This window comes from Oncorhynchus keta, chromosome 27 (assembly GCF_023373465.1).
Source record: "Oncorhynchus keta strain PuntledgeMale-10-30-2019 chromosome 27, Oket_V2, whole genome shotgun sequence".
In the NCBI taxonomy this organism is placed as follows: Eukaryota; Metazoa; Chordata; class Actinopteri; order Salmoniformes; family Salmonidae; genus Oncorhynchus; species Oncorhynchus keta.
Window position 1 is genome coordinate 30,519,541 of NC_068447.1, and position 21,168 is coordinate 30,540,708.

Sequence of the window (21,168 nt, forward strand, 5' to 3'; positions counted from 1 at the left end):
TGGAAGAACCAGTGTGAGATGGTGGACCAAACCTGATGTAATTGAGAATTAAATTAAGATAAATAAATCCACACAACTAAATAAATGGGCAAGGGACAACAGAAATAATGACATGCAGTCGTTTTCTATATTTATTTTTTGTGTACAGTTGAAATCAGAAGTTTACATAAACTTAGGTTGGAGTCATTAAAACTTGTTTTTCAACCACTCAACCACAAATTTCTTGTTAACAAACTATAGTTTTGCCAAGTCTGTTGTGTCATGCACAAAGTAGATGTCCTAAGTAATTTTTCCAACAATTGTTTACAGATTGTCACTTATAATTCACTGTATCACAATTCCAGTGGGTCAGAAGTTTACATATATTAAGCTGACTGTGCCTTTAAACAGCTTGGAAAATTCCAGAAAATTATGTCATGGCTTTAAAGGCTTCTGATAGGCGAATGGATGTTAATTGGAGGTGTACCTGTGGATGTATTTCAAGGCCTACCTTCAAACACAGTGCCTCTTTGCTTGTCATCATGGGGAAATCAGCCAAGACCTCAGAGGGAAAAAAATGTATACCTCCATAAGTCTGATTCATTCTTGGGAGCAATTTCCAAACTCCTGAAGGTACCACATCTGTACAAATAATAGTACGCAAGTATAAACACCATGGGACCACGCAGCTGTCATTCCGCTCAGGAAGGAGACGCATTCTGTCTCCTAGAGATGAATGTACTTTGGTGCGAAGTGCAAATAAATCCCAGAACAACAGCAAAGGACCTTGTGAAGATGCTGGAGGAAACCGTTACAATTGTATCTATATCCACAGTAAAACGAGTTCTACATCGACAACCTGAACGGCCGCTCAGCAAGGAAGAAGTCACTGCTCCAAAACCTTCATTAAAAAAGCCAGACTACGGTTTGCAACTGCTCATGGGGACAAAGATCATACTTTTGGGAGAAATGTCCTCTGGTCTGATGAAACAAAAATAGAACTGTTTGGCCATTATGACCATCGTTATGTTTGGAGGAAAAGCTTGCAAGCCGAAGAACACCATCCCAACCGTGAAGCACGGGGGTGGCAGCATCATGTTGTGGTGGCGCTTTGCTGCAGGAGGGACTGGTGCACTTCACAAAATAGATGGCATCATGAGGTAGGAAAATTATGTGGATATGTTGAATCAACATCAAGACATCAGTTGGGAAGTTCAAGCTTGGTCGCAAATGGGTCTTCCAAATGGACAATGACCCCAAGCATACTTCCAAAGTTGTGGCAAAATGGCTTAAGGACAACACAGTCAAGGTATTGGAGTGGCCATCACAGAGCCCTGACCTCAATCCTATAGAAAATTGGTGGTCAGAACTGAAAAAGCGTGTGCGAGCAAGGCATACAAACCTGACTCAGTTACACCAGCTCTGTCAGGAAGAATGGGCGAAAATGCTACCTGAATCGTTTGACCCAAGTTAAACAATTTAAAAGCAATGCTACCAAATACTAATTGATTTTATGCAAACTTCTGACCCACTGGGAATGTGATGAAAGAAATAGAAGTTGAATAATAATTCGCTCTATTATGACATTTCCCATTCTTAAATTAAATTGGTGATCCTGACCTAAAACAGGTTTTAATGTATTTGGCTAAAGTGTATCTATCTATAACGAGTAAAATAGTCATGTTTATATGTGGCTGCTATGAAAGTGAACTGTGTTTGAGGGAAATCAAATCAAATTTTATTTGTCACATACACATGGTTAGCAGATGTTAGTGCGAGTGTAGCAAAATGCTTGTGCTTCTAGTTCCGACAATGCAGTAATAACCAACAAGAAATCTAGCTAACAATTCCAAAACTCCTACCTTATAGACACAAGTGTAAGGGGATAAAGAATATGTACATAAAGATATATGAATGAGTGATGGTACAGAGCGGCATAGGCAAGATACAGTAGATGGTATTGAGTGCTGTATATACATATGAGTTGAGTATGTAAACAAAGTGGCATAGTTAGTGGCTAGTGATACATGTATTACATAAGGATGCAGTATATGATATAGAGTACAGTATATACGTATACATATGAGATAATGTAGGGTATGTAAACATTATATTAGGTAGCATTGTTTAAAGTGGCTAGTGATATATTTTACATAATTTCCCATCAATTCCCATTATTAAAGTGGCTGGAGTTGAGTCAGTGTGTTGGCAGCAGCCACTCAATGTTAGTGGTGGCTGTTTAACAGTCTGATGGCCTTGAGATAGAAGCTGTTTTTCAGTCTCTCGGTCCCAGCTTTGATGCACCTCTACTGACCTTGCCTTCTGGATGATAGCGGGGTGAACTGGCAGTGGCTCGGGTGGTTGCTGTCCTTGATGATCTTTATGGCCTTCCTGTGACATCGGGTGGTGTAGGTGTCCTGGAGGGCAGGTAGTTTGCCTGTTTGTGTTGTGCAGACCTCACTACCCTCTGGAGAGCCTTACGGTTGTGGGCGGAGCAGTTGCCGTACCAGGCGGTGATACAGCCCGATAGGATGCTCTCGATTGTGCATCTGTAGAAGTTTGTGAGTGCTTTTGGTGAGAAGCCAAATTTCTTCAGCCTCCTGAGGTTGAAGAGGCGCTGCTGCGCCTTCTTCACGATGCTGTCTGTGTGGGTGGACCAATTCAGTTTGTCTGTGATGTGTACGCCGAGGAACTTAACTTACTACCCTCTCCACTACTGTTCCATCGATGTGGATAGGGGGGTGTTCCCTCTGCTGTTTCCTGAAGTCCACAATCATCTCCTTAGTTTTGTTGACGTTGAGTGTGAGGTTATTTTCCTGACACCCCACTCCGAGGGCCCTCACCTCCTCCCTGTAGGCCGTCTCGTCGTTGTTGGTAATCAAGCCTACCACTGTTGTGTCGTCCGCAAACTTGATGATTGAGTTGGAGGCGTGCGTGGCCACGCAGTCATGGGTGCACAGAGAGTACAGGAGAGGGCTCAGAACGCACCCTTGTGGGGCCCCAGTGTTGAGGATCAGCGGGGTGGAGATGTTGTTGCCTACCCTCACCACCTGGGGGCGGCCCGTCAGGAAGTCCAGTACCCAGTTGCACAGGGCGGGATCGAGACCCAGGGTCTCGAGCTTGGAGGGCACTATGGTGTTAAATGCCGAGCTGTCGTCGATGAACAGCATTCTCACATAGGTATTCCTCTTGTCCAGACGGGTTAGGGCAGTGTGGTTGAGATTGCATCGTCTGTGGACCTATTTGGGCGGTAAGCAAATTGGAGTGGGTCTAGGGTGTCAGGTAGGGTGGAGGTGATATGGTCCTTGACTAGTCTCTCAAAGCACTTCATGATGACGGAAGTGAGTGCTACGGGGCGGTAGTCGTTTAGCTCAGTTACCTTAGCTTTCTTGGGAACAGGAACAATGGTGGCCCTCTTGAAGCATGTGGACTGGTATAGGGATTGATTGAATATGTCTGTAAACACACCAGCCAGCTGGTCTGCGCATGCTCTGAGGGCGCGGCTGGGGATGTCGTCTGGGCCTGCAGCCTTGCGAGGGTTGACACGTTTAAATGTTTTCCTCACGTCGGCTGCAGTGAAGGAGAGTCTGCATGTTTTAGTTGCGGGCAGTGTCAGTGGCACTGTATTGTCCTCAAAGCGGGCAAAAAAGTTATTTAGTCTGCCTGGGAGCAAGACATCCTGGTCCGTGACAGTGCTGGTTTTCTTTTTGTAATCCGTGATTGACTGTAGACCCTGCCACATACCTCTTGTGTCTGAGCCGTTGAGATTCTACTTTGTCTCTATACTGACGCTTATTTTTATTTAAATTTGACCTTTATTTAACCAGGCAAGTCAGTTAAGAACACATTCTTATTTTCAATGACGGCCTGGGAACAGTGGGTTAACTGCCTGTTCAGGGGCAGAACGACAGATTTGTAACTTGTCAGCTCGGGGGTTTGAACTCGCAACCTTCCGGTTACTAGTTCAACGCTCTAACCACTAGGCTACGCTGCCGCCCCTAGCTTGTTTGATTAGCTTGTTTGATTAGCTTGTTTGATTGCCTTGCGGAGGGAATAGTTACACTGTTTGTATTCGGTCATGTTTCCAGTCACCTTAACCTGATTAAAAGCAGTGGTTCGCGCTTTCAGTTTCACGCGAATGCTGCCATCAATCCACGGTTTCTGGTTTGGGAATGTTTTAATCGTTGCTATGGGAACGACATCTTCAACGCACGTTCTAATGAACTCGCACACCGAATCAGCGTATTCGTCAATGTTGTCGTCTGACGCAATACAGAACATATTCCAGTCCACGTGATGGAAGCAGTCTTGAAGTGTGGAATCAGATTGGTCGGACCAGCTTTGAACAGACCTCAGCGCGGGAGCTTCTTGTTTTAGTTTCTGTCTGTAGGCAGGGATCAACAAAATGGAGTCGTGGTCAGCTTTTCCGAAAGGAGGGCGGGGCAGGGCCTTATATGCGTTGCGGAAGTTGGAATAGCAATGATCCAAGGTTTTTCCCGCCCTGGTTGCGCAATAGATATGCTGATAACATTTAGGGAGTCTTGTTTTCAGATTAGCCTTGTTAAAATCCCCAGCTACAATGAATGCAGCCTCCGGATATATGGATTCCAGTTTGCAACGAGTCAAATAAAGTTTGTTCAGAGCCATCGATGTGTCTTCTTGGGGGGGAATATATACGGCTGTGATTATAATCGAAGAGAATTCCCTTGGTAGATAATGCGGTCTACATTTGATTGTGAGGAATTCTAAATCAGGTGAACAGAAGGACTTGAGTTCCTGTATGTTGTTTTGGCCACACCACATCCCGTTAACCATAAAGCATACGCCCCCGCCCCTCTTCTTAACAGAAAGATGTTTGTTTCTGTCTGAGCGATGCGTGGAGAAACCAGCTGGCTGCACCGTCTCTGATAGCGTCTCTCCAGTGAGCCATGTTTCCGTGAAGCAAAGAACGTTAGTCTCTGATGTCCCTCTGGAATGCTACTTGTTGTCAAGAGACTGGACATTGGCGAGGAGAATGCTAGGGAGTGGTGCACGATGTGCCCGTCTCCGGAGTCTGACCAGAAGACCGCTTCGTTTTCCCCTTTTTCAAAGTTGTTTTTTGGGGTCGCCGGGTGGGATCCATTCCGTTGTCCTGGGTGAAAGGCAGAACACAGGGTCCGAAATCATATTCTTGGTCGTACTGATGGTGAGTTGACGCTGCTCTTATGTTCAGTAGTTCTTCTCGACTGTATGTAATGAAACCTAAGATGACCTGGGGTACCAATGTAAGAAATAACACGTAAAAAAACAAAAAACTGCATAGTTTCCTAGGAACGCGAAGCGAGGTGGCCATCTCTGTCGGCGCCCTCTTATCTCTCGGTGGTGTATTCATTCTGCCGAAAAATGTTTCTTAAACGGAAGCAAACAAAACAGGCATCAACATACCTGAATTTGTCCAATAGCTACTTTCGTTTGCAACTGTTTGACTGATGGAAATTTTTTAAGTGCTTTCCTGAAAACTCATTTCTGCATTCTATTCATGTCCTGTTCTATAAACCAATTTCTGTCTTTGTCTGAGTGGCTGACTGAATGAATCCTCACTATCAGTAGCTGCAATTTGTCAGTACGACCAGACCTTGTTTTTAGAGCGAAAGTTTCAAGGTCTCCGCTTCAAGAGAAGCCTCATGAGGTATTGGTCGGTCACATGAATGAAACGGTAACAATTAATTAAGCTAAATCATGCAAATATACATTGTCTGTGTATAGCCATATATAAGACAACTGCTGGGACTGCCCAAGCAGAGCTCCTGATTGATACGTGTACTATGGTACATTGAGTTGGTTATAACCTTTCCAGCACGCTGACAAGTAAAGAATGATTAAATTAAGATTGACTGAGTGTCCCTGTGTAAGAATTTCTACACAGACTACTGATTATACCCTAGATCAGCGAGATGCAGGCAATATTGTGCAAGGCGGTATTGAATTTGAATGTCTCACCTTCATTACTCAAATTTTCCCCTCGACCTGTGCACCAACGTTGTAAACTTTCATTAGGTTATAGCAACCTCCGTGATGGGTTTTGGGAATATTTGAGTATCATGTAGTAAACTAAAGCTATCGATGTTACATTGAGTTGGGTGAATGGAATATGAATGACAGTCATCCAATATGCTGTAATAGAAATATAGCCTTGATAGTTGCATCCTTACTCCGGAAACTGTCTGCTGATAGCTGACAACAGGGTGGCAGGTTTTCCTGATGTGCTGCACCAGAGTTCCATAGCCCAGCAGACTCACCTAGAGGAAAGGGGGATGGACACATGTTAGTTTTGATATGTCTGGGAGACTCTTAAAGGGAGGAGAGAGTATGAGTACAGTAAATCCAATCCAACCAGTGGCTATGTGCAATATGTCACCACACAGGCAGACTGCCGCAGTGAAGGAGGTTTACATGGTGCATTAAGTATACTATTCGAGGTGTAGCTAGCTTCTCTGTGCTCTGGAGAGATCGCAGGTAGTTGGTCAGAAGGCTCTGGAGGTCCTTTGACCATTCTGTCTTTAGCACCTGGAGAGAGATGGATAGAGGTAGTCAGTGCTAGAAAGAGAGAAAGCCCCGACCTCCCACTGGCCCAGGCCCACCTGCCTAGTATCGTGCAATGTAAAGGAAAACAATATCATGACTTACTGACAGTACTGCATATTCCTGCTGGTAGCAAGACTCAACATGGATGCAGAGGAACTCTGGACCTCGGTCAGTGTGACCATCGGGTTCTTGGTCACCTCCCCCGATTGCTCAGGTTGGCCGGGCGGCCAGCTCTAGGAGGAGCCTTGGTGGTTCCAAACTTCTTCCATTTAAGAATGATGGAGGCCACTTTGTTCTTGGGAGATTTCAATGCTGCATATTTCTTTTAGTACCCTTCTCCAGATCTGTGCCTTGAAACAATCCTGTCTAGGAGCTCTACTGACAATTTCCTTCGACCTCATGGCTTGGTTTTTGCTCTGACATGTACGGTCAACTGTGGGACCTTATATAGACAGTTGTGTGTGCCGTTCCAAATCATGTCCTATCAATTGAATTCAATCAACCAAGTACTGTATGCACTTAACAATAGATTTGATTTAAAAGTGTACATGCAATTTTGTGATAACGCTATGTCAAATTATATGGCATACATGTGAATTTACAGCTCGCTAAAATATTATTTTATGTTTTGGCACCACATCTCACTAACAATTGCTAAGGAGAACCGCAAATTACACTTGTGGCTAATCAGTATTGTGGCTAGCTTCACATAGGTGACTTCCATCATGACAACATGCTTCTCCTTATTTGACTGTAGTTAGCTAGCTTATTAAGAATACACTTGCTTAAGTGATCTAGTTTTAACGTGAGCTAGCCAACATGCATTGCGTATGTCATGCCACGATCCTGCTTGCTTTACATCTGACAGATATTTAGTTACTATAGCTAGCTAGCTAGCTAGCTAAGAATGGTTTATGATAATTGCAGTTTAGTTAATTATCTAGCTAGCTAAGTGTGAAACAGAGTCTGGCTGTAAAACGCAGCTAACTAGCTAGCTAGCCAACTCTACTATCAGTTGTAGCCAAGCTAGCTAGCTTGATACTCAGTAATGTTAGCTTACCATGCTGTTCTAGCCAACTGGACATTCCTCTTGCCCATCGCGGTCGACTCCTCCTTGCCTACTCCCGTCTCTTGGTCTTCTAGGTTCAAAACTATATGGCTGTAGTCCGGTGGCTTATTGTCAAAACCAACCCACTACTAACACAGGCACTTGGTACAGGAAGGCAGCCGATGCCTCAGTGTTTCAAAACTGTTCACCTGTTTCTATGACGAGCAAGGACAATGTTCCATTTGTTATTTTTGTGTGTTTTTATGATGCGTGTGTGGCGCAGCATATAATTAAGCAATAAGGCCCAAGGACGTGTGGTATATGGCCAATATACCACGGCTAGGGGCTGTTTCGCACGACGCAACATGGAGTGCCCGGACACAGCCCTTCGCCGTGGTATATTGGCCATATATCACAAACCCCTGAGGTGCCTTATTGCTATTACAAACTGGTTACCAACATAATTAGAGCAGTAAAAATAAATGTATCACCTGTGGAATACTGTCTGATATACCATTGGCTTTCAGACAATCAGAACTCGGGTCTCAAACCACCCAGTTTATAATAGATTTTAACATATTGATGAATAGCTATATGCGCTCATTATTATTGTGGGGGGGGGGGTTCTAATGTGAAACATGGCCTTTTGAACATGTTCTGTCTTACTGAATGCAGCCCACGCAAAAGCAGTTGATCAATGCGTCATGGCATGTTAGATACCACCCACGTACACTACCGGTCAAAAGTTTTAGAACAACTACTCATTCAAGGGTTTTTCTTTATTTTGACTATTTTCTACATTGTAGAATAACAGTGAAGACATCAACACTATGAAATAACACATGGAGTCATGTAGTAAGCAAAAAAAGTGTTAAACCAATTCTTCAAATAGCCACCCTTTGCCTTGATAACAGCTTTGCACACTCTTGACATTCTCTCAATCAACTTCACCTGGAATGCTTTTCCAACAGTCTTGAAGGAGTTCACACACATGCTGAGCACTTATTGGCTGCTTTTCCTTCACTCTGCGGTGCGACTCATCCCAAACCATCTCAATTTGGTTGAGGATGGGGGATTGTGGAGGCCAGGTCATGTGATGCAGCATGCCATCACTCTCCTTCTGGGTAAAGTAGCCTTTACATAGCCTGGAGATGTTGGGTCATTGTCCTGTTGAAAAAAACAAATGATAGTCCCACTAAGCCCAAACCAGATGGAATGGCGTATCACTGCACAATGCTGTGGTATCCATGCTGGTTAAGTGTGCCTTGATTTCTAAATAAATCAGTGTCCCCAACAACGCACCCCCACACCATAACACCACCTCCTCCATGCTTTACAGTGGGAAATACACATGGCGAGATCATTCGTTCACCCAGACCGCGTCTCACAAAGACCTGGCGATTGGAACCAAAAATCTCTTATTTGGACTCCAAACCAAAGGGCACGCTTCCGCTGGTCTGATGTCCATTGCTCACGTTTCTTGGCTCAAGCAAGTCTCTTCTTATTGGTGTCCTTTAGTAGTGGTTTCTTTGCAGCAATTCAAACATGAAGGCCTGATTTACACAGTCTCCTCTGAACAGTTGATGTTGAGATGTGTCTGTTACTTGAACTCTGAAGCATTTATTTGGGCTGCAGTTTCTGAGGCTGGTAACTCTTAACTTATCCTCTGCAGCAGAGGTAACTCTGGGTCTTCATTTCCTGTGGCGGTCCTCACGAGAGCCAGTTTCATCATAGCGCTTAATGGTTTTTGCGACGGCACTTGAAGAAATGCCAAAAGTTATTGACATTTTCCATATTGACTGACCTTAATGTCTTAAAGTAATAATGGACTGTCGTTTGTCTTTGCTTATTTGAGATGTTCTTGCCGTAGTATGGACTTGTTATTTTACCAAATAGGGCTATCTTCTGTATACCACCCCTACCTTGTCACAACACAACTGATTGGCTCAAATGCCTTAAGAATTAAAGAAATTCCACCAATTAACTTTTAAGAAGGCACACTTGTTCATTCAAATTCATTCCAGGTGACTACCTCATGAAGCTGGTTGAGAGAATGCCAAGTATGTGCAAAGCTGTCATCACGGCAAAGGGTGGCTATTTGAAGAATCTCAAATATAAAATATATTTTGATTTAATACTTTTTTGGTTACTACATGATTCCATATGTGTTATTTCATAGTTTTGTCTTCACTATTATTCTACAATGTAGAAAATAGTAAAAAATAAAATATGAACCTTGAATGAGTAGGTGTTCTAAAACTCTTGACCAGTAGTGTGCGTTTGCTTGACCACCATCTCATCATATTGGAGGAAGAAATACAATAACATAAATAAAATTAAAGTGGGATTAATTATTTAAATAATTGTTTGTGTGCAATCATTCATCCATTTATCTATTTATGTGTATTTATTTATTTGTGCATTTAATTTGAATTACTGCAGCTTGTGTGTGTGTGTGTGTGTGTGTGTGTGTGTGTTAAAATCAATGGGGGGTGTGTGTGTGTGTGTGTTAAAATCAATGGGTGTGTGTGTGTGTGTTAAAATCAATGGGGGGGTGTGTGTGTGTTAAAATCAATGGGGGGGTGTGTGTGTGTTAAAATCAATGGGGGGTGTGTGTGTGTGTGTTAAAATCAATGTGTGTGTGTGTGTGTGTTAAAATCAATGGGGGTGTGTGTGTGTGTTAAAATCAATGGGGGGGGGTGTGTGCGTGTGTTAAAATCAATGGGGTGTGTGTGTTAAAATCAATGAGGTGTGTGTGTGTTTGTTCAAATCAATGGTGCAAGCTGTGTGTGTCAGTGTGTTACCATTGTGTAAGTGTTTGTTTGTTGTTGTTGTTGTGCCACAGTGCCACTGTCCCAGAGCAACACAGGGGTCATATTCGGAGCAGCAGTTGGCGGAGCGGCCATGTTGATGATTGTGGTGGTCGTCCTGCTCATACGCAAACGGTCAGCAACAACCTTCTTTTCCCCCCTCTGCCCCTCGTCATTTTTTAAAGCACATTCATAACACCCCTTCACTGGTTTCCTTTCACATTCATCTCTTTCCTTTGTCAATGCTTCAAATGACCTTTCTTTCCTTTTAGCCACCTCTCCACCCCTCTCTCCCCTTATACTTATGCTACTCTCACTCTTATCTGTTATCCAGCACTCACTAGGGGAGAATTAGTGTTGAGTTTGGCTTGTCGTTGCTCAGTGAGTGTACTCTAACAAGTAGTGGATTTAAATTGAAGCGGGCCCAAGTGGCACATTGTTTTAGGATAAGAGCTGGTTGGCTCTTTCTGTAGAAGCTAGAGGTGACCCTGCTCCTTCAGCACAGCAGCACACCGCCATCTCTGTCTGTGTCCTTCAGGTCTGTCTCTGACACAGCTTAGCAAACACAGACAGGCTCCAGTCTTTTATCAAAGTGTTCCCTCTGTGAATTGAGGTGGCACACACCAATGACTTAGGTGCCTTTTGAAACTAGCTGGAAATGATATAAAAAGGATAGGATAAAAGAGAAACTGACTTTTTGGGGGTTTTGAAGTGAGATGATAATTACTGATGTTTATTTTCTGTTATTCAGGAGAAGGCGATCTCATACAAGACAAGGACCAGAGGATACTTACTTCTCTAGCTCAGGTAGACAAAAGAAAATAAGTACCCCCCTGTGTCTGTCATGGTTTTGTATCGTTCTTTCAATAATGTCCATCTATTCGTATTCTTCTCCAGAGCAACTGAAGCCGCTGAAGACTTATGTGGATCCGCACACGTACGAGGACCCCAACATGGCCATCCTCAAGTTTGCCAGCGAGATCCATCCCAGCCATGTGACCAAGCAGAAAGTCATTGGAGCAGGTGAGTGAGAACCCAGTTAAAACAATGTGCTTAGGACGAAGGTGTTAAAGGGATTTTCAATCCAAGTAAATCTCTGTTTATTTTCAGTTGCATTAGTGCTACAGCTTGTGCTCTTGAGTGACAGTGGGTAGACCATCCAGATTAGTATCAATGGATTAAGTCCTCACCCTGCATGTTTAAACATAATTTGGTGTGGCAATTGCTTGGCTTTGGGGACCAGTGCTTTGTCTCAAAAGACCCAAATCTGCAATAATAATTAAGATAAACAGAAAACTGAGTATTTAAGAGGCTATACTATACCTCCTTGGGCCCAAACTCCTACTTCTCAGATGATGGGTTTATTGCAGTGTGGCCACATCTGCCCTTTGAACCCCCAACCCCTTCCCACGACTGTGCTCGGCCCTCCCCTGTGTGACAGCTGATTCCCATGCTCCCAAACACGCCACAGGGGTCAACCGATGGGAGATGGAGACTTATTTTTTTACACAATCCCACAATAAAACACCTCTGTGAATGTCCCTGGGGCAAAACCACTCTTGACACCTTCCTTGTTTACTTTCCCCTTAACTAATTTCCCAAACGCCTGAGACTTGAGAAACACTGTAAGCCACATCCCTATAAAGGATAGTGCTTGAAATATTGCTCAATCTTGTCATTGGGTTTTAAAACCATTTTCCCCAACTCCTCTAGGGGAGTTTGGAGAGGTGTACCGTGGTATTCTGAAAGCGCCAGGGCGGAAGGAGGGGGCGGTGGCCATTAAGACGCTGAAGCCGGGCTACTCAGAGAAGCAGAGGCAGGACTTCCTGTCAGAAGCGAGCATCATGGGACAGTTCTCCCACCAGAACATCATTCGCCTGGAGGGAGTCGTCACCAAATGTAAGAAGGCTCTGTTAGCCTACGACCTTTACCAAGAATATTCTCCTGTGAAGCATTCACTTGACCTGTCTCTATATAAATTCTATATGTATATATTTCCTGTCTGTTTTGTGCAGTAGTTAACAGTATTTATGCCCTTTTTTGGTTCCAGTCAAGCATGCCATGATTGTGACTGAGTATATGGAGAACGGCGCACTGGACAAGTACCTAAAGGTGACTAGGCCTACAGTACATCGTATTCAAGTTACCTTTATAAGTGAAAGACAGACTTACTACAGATCAAGTTACCACAGCTTCAAAATATTTCTCTCTAACAGTATGTGTGTGTTACAATGTGTTTCCCCTTCAGGATCGTGATGGCGAGATGCCCTCCTTCCAGCTGGTGGGCATGATGCATGGCATCGCCGCTGGCATGAAGTACCTGTCTGACATGAGCTACGTTCACCGGGACCTGGCTGCCCGCAACATCCTGGTCAACAACAACCTGGAGTGTAAGGTGTCTGACTTCGGCCTGTCCCGAGTGCTGGAGGACGACCCTGAGGGCACCTACACCACCAGCGTGAGTTGCATGTTGCAGCGTTTGGCTTTACTCAGCTCTTGCAAACACCTTTGCCTTGTTAGCAGTGAATTTCAGTGTAAACTGCTCATAGAGGACTGTCATTTAATTAGATGTACCTTAATTTAATTGAACAAAACAATGTATTTTTTGGCCTCTGACCTGAGTGAATTGTACACTTGGTTCCCCTCCAACAGGGTGGTAAGATCCCCATCCGCTGGACAGCCCCAGAGGCCATTGCCTACAGAAAATTCACCTCGGCCAGCGACGTGTGGAGCTTCGGCATCGTCATGTGGGAAGTCATGGCCTTTGGCGAGCGCCCCTACTGGGACATGAGCAACTGCGAGGTACACTACAATACTAATGCTAACGAAGCCAAACAAGGCAGGAAGCCTTATATCCAATTAGAGCCACACTGCTAACACTAACGTAAACCAATGGAAACCCATGAAGTAACAGCTAACAGGAATGCTAGTGCCAACTATCATAACAGCTCAGTGAAACTCAATTCAAGTGCAGGGTCTCAAAGTGCACTGCCGCACTTCACGTAGTCAATTCTCTATTAGATAGAGAGGTACCATACTCTGGAATTATCTTCACATTGCCAAAACATCATCATCCCTCAGTAACTTCAAGCAAAGACTGGGGGTCAGCCTGATGAAACAAACTACTCAGTAATCTCCTCCATATAGCCTAACACTCACATGCGCGCATATACATTTACTTTTGATACTTAAGTATATTTACTTATTTATTTTACTCAAGTAGTATTTTACTGGGTGACTTTCACTTTTACTTTAGTCATTTTACTTATTGGGTACTTTTTCCACCACTGCTTTAAAAAATATATATACTTTTTTGTGGATTACTAATCAATTAATTTATACATTTATAATTTGTAGGTTTTGTTATCTGTTTTAACAAACCTTTTTTATTGGTGTATTGTATAATAGTTGGTGTGGCTTTCATATCAGCCCTTGGGCATCCAACCACACCTGCACACCGTTTATTTTTTTAAATTTAAATTTGAAATATTGTTGTCTATTACTTGTTTTCTTTGGTGCGAATAAACTAAACTTAACCTCTAGCCTCTGGTTGTCAGGTGATGAAGGCAATCAACGAGGCATTCAGGCTGCCAGCACCAATGGACTGCCCATCAGCTGTCTACCAGCTCATGCTGCAGTGCTGGCTGCAGGACCGCTCCAAGAGGCCCCGTTTCCCGGACATCGTCAGCCTGCTGGACAAGCTGCTCAGGAGCCCCGAGTCCTTGAAGGCTATCGCAGACTTCGACCCCCGGTATGAGTCCTTTACTCTCTAGAAGGAAATTACACAGCAAAGTATATCCAAGAAACGGTGAAACCGAGTGGAGCACAAGGAAAAAGCTAATTATTAGGAGGATAATGTGGCAGCATAATGTGTGCATGTTTAATAATAATTTGTTGGGTGCTTATATTTGTCCAATTTCACACATGTACAAGTGTGTGTTAACACTCATCTGTGAATTGGAAATGTGTTTATTGCATATTCCATCAGCCCTACTTTGGGCTCCCGAGTGACACAGCGGTCTAAGGCACTACATCTCAGTGCAAGAGGCATCACTATAGTACTTGGTTCGAATCCGGACGTTATTGGGAGTCCCATAGGGCGGTGCACAATTTGGCCCAGTATCGATGGGGTTTGGCTGGAGTAGGCCATCTTATTTACAATGACGGCCTATTCCGGCCAAACCCCGACGACACTGTATGCCACCCTATAGGACTCCCAATCACAGCCGGATGTGATACAGCCTGGATTCGAACCAGGAACTATAGTGATGCCTCTTGCACTGAGATGTAGTGCCTTACAAAGTTATGTTGCATAGTTAAATAAAGGTTCAATCATTTTTTAAAGTTTTTTTTAAATCAACAGCAACTCTGGAGCAATTGGGGTTAAGTGCCTTGCTCACGGGCACATCGACAGGTTTTTCACCTTGTCTGCTCGGGATTTGAATTGGCAACCTTTCGGTTACTGACTGAACGCTCTAACCACTATGCTACTTGACTTCTCTGTATGTGTGCTGGTGTCTGAACATGTTTTAGACACAAAAGACAAACATCTGTCAGTTTCCCCATAGCTGCACCAACTGGTTTTTATCTCACCATTTCCTCGCTGGGTAATCAGTCATCTCTGTCTATTGTCGGGCAGCTGGTGATGAAGATTACTCACTCTGCCCTACTTTCCCTCCAGCGTATCCATCCGCCTGCCCAGCACAAGTGGTTCGGACGGCTTACCCTTCAGGTCGGTGTCAGAGTGGCTGGAGTCCATCAAGATGAGCCAGTACAGTGAGAACTTCACCTGCGCTGGAGTGGTCACCATGGACCAGGTGCTGCAGATGAAGAATGTGTGAGTAGTGTTTTTTTTTTTTAAAGCTTTTTAGTAGAGGGACATTCTGTCTGTTACTTAATGAGATGATGTTCATCAAAACAATTGATCACAAACAAGACAAATCTAAGATTGGATGAGAGTATAGGAATATATTAAATAGAGATGTATACACTATTTGCACAATGTAGAACAACTGGTTCCCAAGCTAAGTCCTTAGTTTTCCAAGTGTTTGGGGTTTTGATTTTGAAAAAGGAGCTTTCGACAGCCAGAGAACCGTTTACGGACAATATAAACTCTGGCCTCTCTACAACTCAAGAAAACTAGTGAGATGGAAAAAAAATAATGGAGTGTGAGAAAGAGCAGGCTCGTTTGTGGTGGCCTTGTGGTGGTGACTTGTGATTTGCTCACTCCCCTCTCTTTCTCCCTCCCTTCCTTTTTTCAATTATTCCTCCATCCCTCCTTTGCCCACAACAGCAGCCCAGGGCAGCACTTTTGCAGCAGCCTGAAACCACTGGTCCTGGCTGTGTAGGGCAAAGGCCCTCATGGCTTATGCAACATGAAAGGAAAGGAGGAGGAGGATAAGACGAGAGAACAGCCACTACACTAGAAGGGGCAATGTGGAGATAAGGGAAATTAAGAAAGCGTAGCACATTTGTGGATAAGGAGAGGACTTTGCACCAACGCACACCCCAAAAAATGAACAAAATACCCAGATGAAGGCACTGTAATCAGAAATATATCACTTATTCAATAAACACAGTATCTGGGAGGTAGATAGTCTACAGAACATATCTACCGACGAGGCTTTCCTTTTAATCCTAAGAAAGAGGGCTGTGCGGAAACGGGAAACCTCTTTTGAAGTGTGTGTCATATTCCATGGTGAGATTTTACGGTCCCATGCTCCATCTCTTGTCATCTGGAAGCACTTGACTGAACTATTTACGACACTCCCTCTGCTTGCCAGGCAACTGATTCATAGGCGATATGGAGAATCCTCATTAACTAATTAAGACTGTAATTAAACCTGGAAATGAGGGACTTGGATGTGGCACACCTTCACCAGACTCTGTCACGTGTACCTGTCTGAGGGGTTTGCCTCATGTTTGCTCTTTCTTGAAAATTAGAAACTGTCCTCCTGGCTAATCCCTAGAGGTTATTTTCAATAGGGTAGCTTTGCTTTCACATCCAGTTTCATATATATTACCTAAAGGAAGGGAACACTGAATAATGTGTTTGAAGGGAATCCAAACCAGGTCAAGGTGTGAATTCCTCCGTTGCTATCCAGTGGCTTTATATCTGAATTGCTTTCTTTTTCACAGGGATATCAAGAACATTGGCGTAAGACTGCCCGGCCACCTGAAGAGAATTGCATACAGCATCCTGGGCTTGAAAGACCAGACCAGCACCCTGAGTGTATTTGCAGTGTGACCCAATGCTAGTGGTGCAGGAATTTGAGTTGGGCAGCACTCTGACTGAACTTTGAACTCTGTGTTGGACTGGACTGGACTGGAGCGGAGCTGCGGGAACGGCTTTGGACAGACAAACTGAAAACTTCTTAGGGGCATGGTCTAGCCAAAAGAGACTGACAATACTGTGCAATCTTAAAGATTTCTAACAGACTTGTTAAGCGTATCTAAAAAATAAAAAAAAGGAATGGAGTATTTTTACAACAATAAATGTATTGATTAGACTGTGTATATTATATACTGTATATATGTTATTATCCATGTCAGTTGTATAGATACAGTTCAATCCCCAATCTTTGTTAATATTTTGTTTGCATGCTTCCCCTCTCTCCCCTGAAACTAATCAAGTGATACAAGTCTTGGAATAGCTTGTACCGAGGTTGTCTCTTGTTTCCATAGCAACTAATATTGAGAAGATAAAATTAAGAAGTCACAACCACTTACACCAAAGCAATTATTTGTGTGAAGTGGACTGCTGTGGCCTTTTGGGTATGAGTTTGGCGGTGTTGGTGCCAGTGAAATGCATTGTGGTCCATGTAATCTCTTGCTAAACTAATGAGAATGGACTCGAAGCAGAGAGTGGACCTGAATGGGCCTGGGCAGGATGTATGTTAACATGATGGTGCATTTGTGTATGCCACAGTCTTGAGGTTATTGTCTTAGTCCAGTTTGGGATGTTGTTGGCTACTGTTGTGCCTTATCTGGGCTTGATTTAGATGTTAAGCTGTCATATGAATTTGAGTTTATATGAAAATAACGTGAAAAGATATGAGCTACTCCTCATGTTCAGTTTAACTGGCCGCAAACGCTTGTTAATTGATTGGGATCAAGAACATCACTTACATTGAAGCACTTAAATAAGTAACAATTGGGATGAGTTGTCTCATCTAAAAACATCTATCTTCTTGCCATTATTATTGTCATCATGCCATAGGAAGATCATCTGAAATAAAATGAGGCAGCTGAAAGAATTTGTTTATATTTGGGTCGTTCCACGAAATTAGTTATTTTTCGTCACTTTGATATTTTAAGTAGAAATTGTGCACAAATAATAATCATGTTATATTTAATATAGACCACGTGGAAAATACAAGAAATCTGATTTTTTTATGTGAATGAATACTTGCTAAAGTGCCAAAATGCATAATTTTGACATGTCCCTCAGTTTATCCTCTTTGACTCCCTAGGAAGATTTTAACCCACTTAACCCCAACATTTGTCCAAATGATCACCATCATTGTAAGCCCTAGTTATTTTGTGGCTTTGACAGTCATTTCTCAAGGTTATTATTTATTTAATGTCAGTGATTTCATTACTTTTTTTCTTTTTTTTTAAAACATGTCCCTTATTTTATGTTTAACCCTGTTATGTGAAATTAACTATCGTTTTAATATGGTGAAACTATTCCATGTTGGGATTTTTTTTTTTTCAAAAGAGACATTGAACATTTAATAGTAAAATCTGAAAGCAGGTGAGCGCCGTTTTGTGTTGGAAGACTGAGTTGGTGGAGTATAATGCGTCAACCCTGTTACCCATGGATAGACAGGCTAGAAATCTTTGAACAATTTCATTGTTTGTGAAATTGCCACTGCTGCACACAAGCTTCCATTACCTCTGTCACAAGGGGATTTGTGGCTGCTTTAAGGTTAAGTCGTCAACCCTGTTACTTTATTTGGCACTTAATAAGCAGTTAATATCGTCATTTTTTAATTTAACCTCTGAGATGGGGATTTAAAAAATATATGTATTTATATTTTGAACATGTCCTCTTTATGACAGAATGTTATAATTATGTGAAATAAAAGATGTATTTTCACCAAGTTACGCTATTTTAAAAGGTACCTATTTGGTGGAACGACCCATTTAATGATGGATTTAATTTTGAAAGGTATTGTGTCAAGCTTTATCAAGTGCCCAACATGTTTGAATTAAATAGATTTAGGATTAGAAATGCTTGTTGCGATGATTTCAGAGAATGTAAAGTGTAGTTTGATATGCAATTTCAATGTGACAGTAAAAGTGTATATTTTTTAATCACAACTTAGATTTACCATTCATTTCTTTTTCTAATTGCTTTATCCTTATTTCTTATTTTGGTGTTTAGTAACAAGTGTTTTATGGGATGAAACAATTTGCTTTGAGAATGCAGATAATAATACCATTGTATTATTTTTCCTCTCAATGCATTTCATTGATAAAGTGCTTGCTTCTGGTAATGCCAAGAAAGTATCAGTTTTCTTCAGTCTTAATTGACCAGCTCATCCATATCCAATAGTTTTCCCAGATCAGTTTGTGCTCTTGCCAACACACCAAACAATAGAGTTGGCAAGAGCACAAACAGATCTGGTACCAGCCTATATCCAAAAGACGGTGTGCATCATTTATCCCAAAGCTCTAAAAAGATGACGGTTTGTTAGTCACTCTCTCTTCACTACTTGACTTTTTGCTTGAACTTTTTTGGATCGTCTTATTTCACATCTTATGCTCCTTGTTTCATTTATGAATATAGAAGTCTATAGTACTTTTTTATTAGTTTACTAGATTTTCATTTGGAAAATGGGTTTTCTGGGGGGGGAGGGGTTTATTGCCTTTTGTATAATTGGACTTTGTAAGCATATTTTACTGCTTTTTATAGGAAAATTACAAATGTTATGTTCAATTTAGGTAACTTTCATCAAAGTTACATCACTCTTATTGTTGCTGTCTTACAGACAAATGAACCATTTCTTGATTTCAAAAGTAAACTCTTTGTTTTATACTTTATTTAATAGTCTATTTATTTTTTACTTTTATTTATTGTTCATAATTACACTGAGCTGGGATTTATTCGTAATTGAAGGTTGTCTTGTCACAAACTATTCATTGCCCTTCATTCATATTTGATTCCATTCGTTGCCGTTGACCAATGATTGACGTGCCAAAAAACACCACTTACAATAAAGCCTGAAATTTGACTTCCTTTTGCATTGTTCACTTATTGATTGTATTTTACACACACACAGTACTGAGGATTTAGATTTTCTGGATCCTTGTTTTTTTCCCCCAGATTGGCTACATGGGAAAGAATGTGTCAAACTAAACCTGGATAGCATTTTAATGTGGCTGTTTACTCATTTTGAGTCACAAACATCTATTTGCTTATGTTAAAGAGTAGAGCGTTACAATAACTTAATTCCAGTATTGGCTTGATATGAATGCAGTTCGTGTCAACATCACTGAAATAATTTGAGATAGAAAGGGCATTAGATTATCATAGCAAATAAATTAACAGTGAAAAGTTGGACTTAATAACAGATTAATCACAGTTGGTCCAAATGTTAAACATTCTCAATTTCTTGATCATTATCTTGTGTTTTTGTTTGTTTCAAAAGAGATGATATCTTGATCTACAATTAAATGACTTTCCCCATTTGGGAAATCACCAGCGTAGTATCAGAACTTCTCCCAAGAACTTTAAGCTTATGTTTAACTCAAAATAACAACTATCATTAGCCACTTACTCAACTGGCATCACTGACTTTTTGAGATTTAAGATCTCTAATGAGTCGGGTCAAAATGCAGATGACTGAAAACCGCTGTGCCATGCAGTCTAGCAAGACCAGACCTGCCCTTCTCTAAATTGCACTTTGTGGTGTTGACCAAGCCTCTCCTAATCTCATTCAGGCTGACCTTGGGGTCTGGCGTTGTCCATTTTGAATTAGCTGGGATTGATTAATGCAGGTAACAAAGCCTATATTGCCTTCCATTAGATAAGATGAACATAGGAGAAAAGTTATGTAAATATTTAAATACGGAATTAATATAGCTGGGAAAGTCGGCCAACATAGAACTAACAGGTAGACCGAGCATGGGAACAGTGATAGTCATGTAAGCATGACCTTGTCATGGTCTTTGTCCTTGACTTAGCCTAGAACACAGTGTGTTCTAAGGTGCATGCAATGCCTAGAAATGGTCAAGAAAGTCTACCATTTTCCATCCTTAGGGTTCTCATATGTGGTGGAACCTTTCTTTAAATGGTCCCAGAGTGAAAAACAAGAGCAGATCCACAAGCTATTTCTTTGCTAAATGTGTGTATCGATGTTTGTATGGGAATCCATGTGAATGTATTTAAGCCAACAAACAGTTGCTGTGACTACACAGACTGAATTGACCTTTTGTATTTGTTTTCTTATTTTTATGCTGTGTCTATGTATCCTGACAGGGCCCTACACACTATGCACACTGATACTCCATCACACATACAAACACTCACTTCATCATTTGCTCAAACACACATAATATGCACATGCATTTATAATGACCCTAGACACACTCACATACAGTCATCATATATGACGGCATGTAACCTAGTGGTTAGAGCGTTGGACTAGTACCCGAAAGGTTACAAGATCAAGGTAAACATCTGTTGTTCTGCACAGAACCAAGCAGTTAACCCACTGTTCCTAGGCCGTCATTGAAAATGAGAATTTGTTGACTTGCCTG

At 42.1% G+C, this 21,168-nt stretch overlaps 1 protein-coding gene across 1 annotated transcript in view; it reads left to right on the forward strand.

The window, feature by feature from the left end:
- The window catches only part of epha2b (eph receptor A2 b), a 39,594-nt gene extending 19,954 nt beyond the window's left edge, over positions 1–19,640 (forward strand). The window contains exons 8-17 of the mRNA XM_035738502.1: positions 10,437–10,536; positions 11,153–11,208; positions 11,299–11,424; positions 12,115–12,300; positions 12,452–12,513; positions 12,650–12,859; positions 13,054–13,203; positions 13,959–14,152; positions 15,083–15,238; positions 16,540–19,640. Of these exons, the coding sequence (XP_035594395.1) occupies positions 10,437–10,536; positions 11,153–11,208; positions 11,299–11,424; positions 12,115–12,300; positions 12,452–12,513; positions 12,650–12,859; positions 13,054–13,203; positions 13,959–14,152; positions 15,083–15,238; positions 16,540–16,648 (1,349 nt within the window). The 3' untranslated portion in view covers positions 16,649–19,640. The remainder of the gene's footprint in view (positions 1–10,436; positions 10,537–11,152; positions 11,209–11,298; positions 11,425–12,114; positions 12,301–12,451; positions 12,514–12,649; positions 12,860–13,053; positions 13,204–13,958; positions 14,153–15,082; positions 15,239–16,539) is intronic.
- The last annotated feature ends 1,528 nt before the right edge of the window (positions 19,641–21,168 follow it).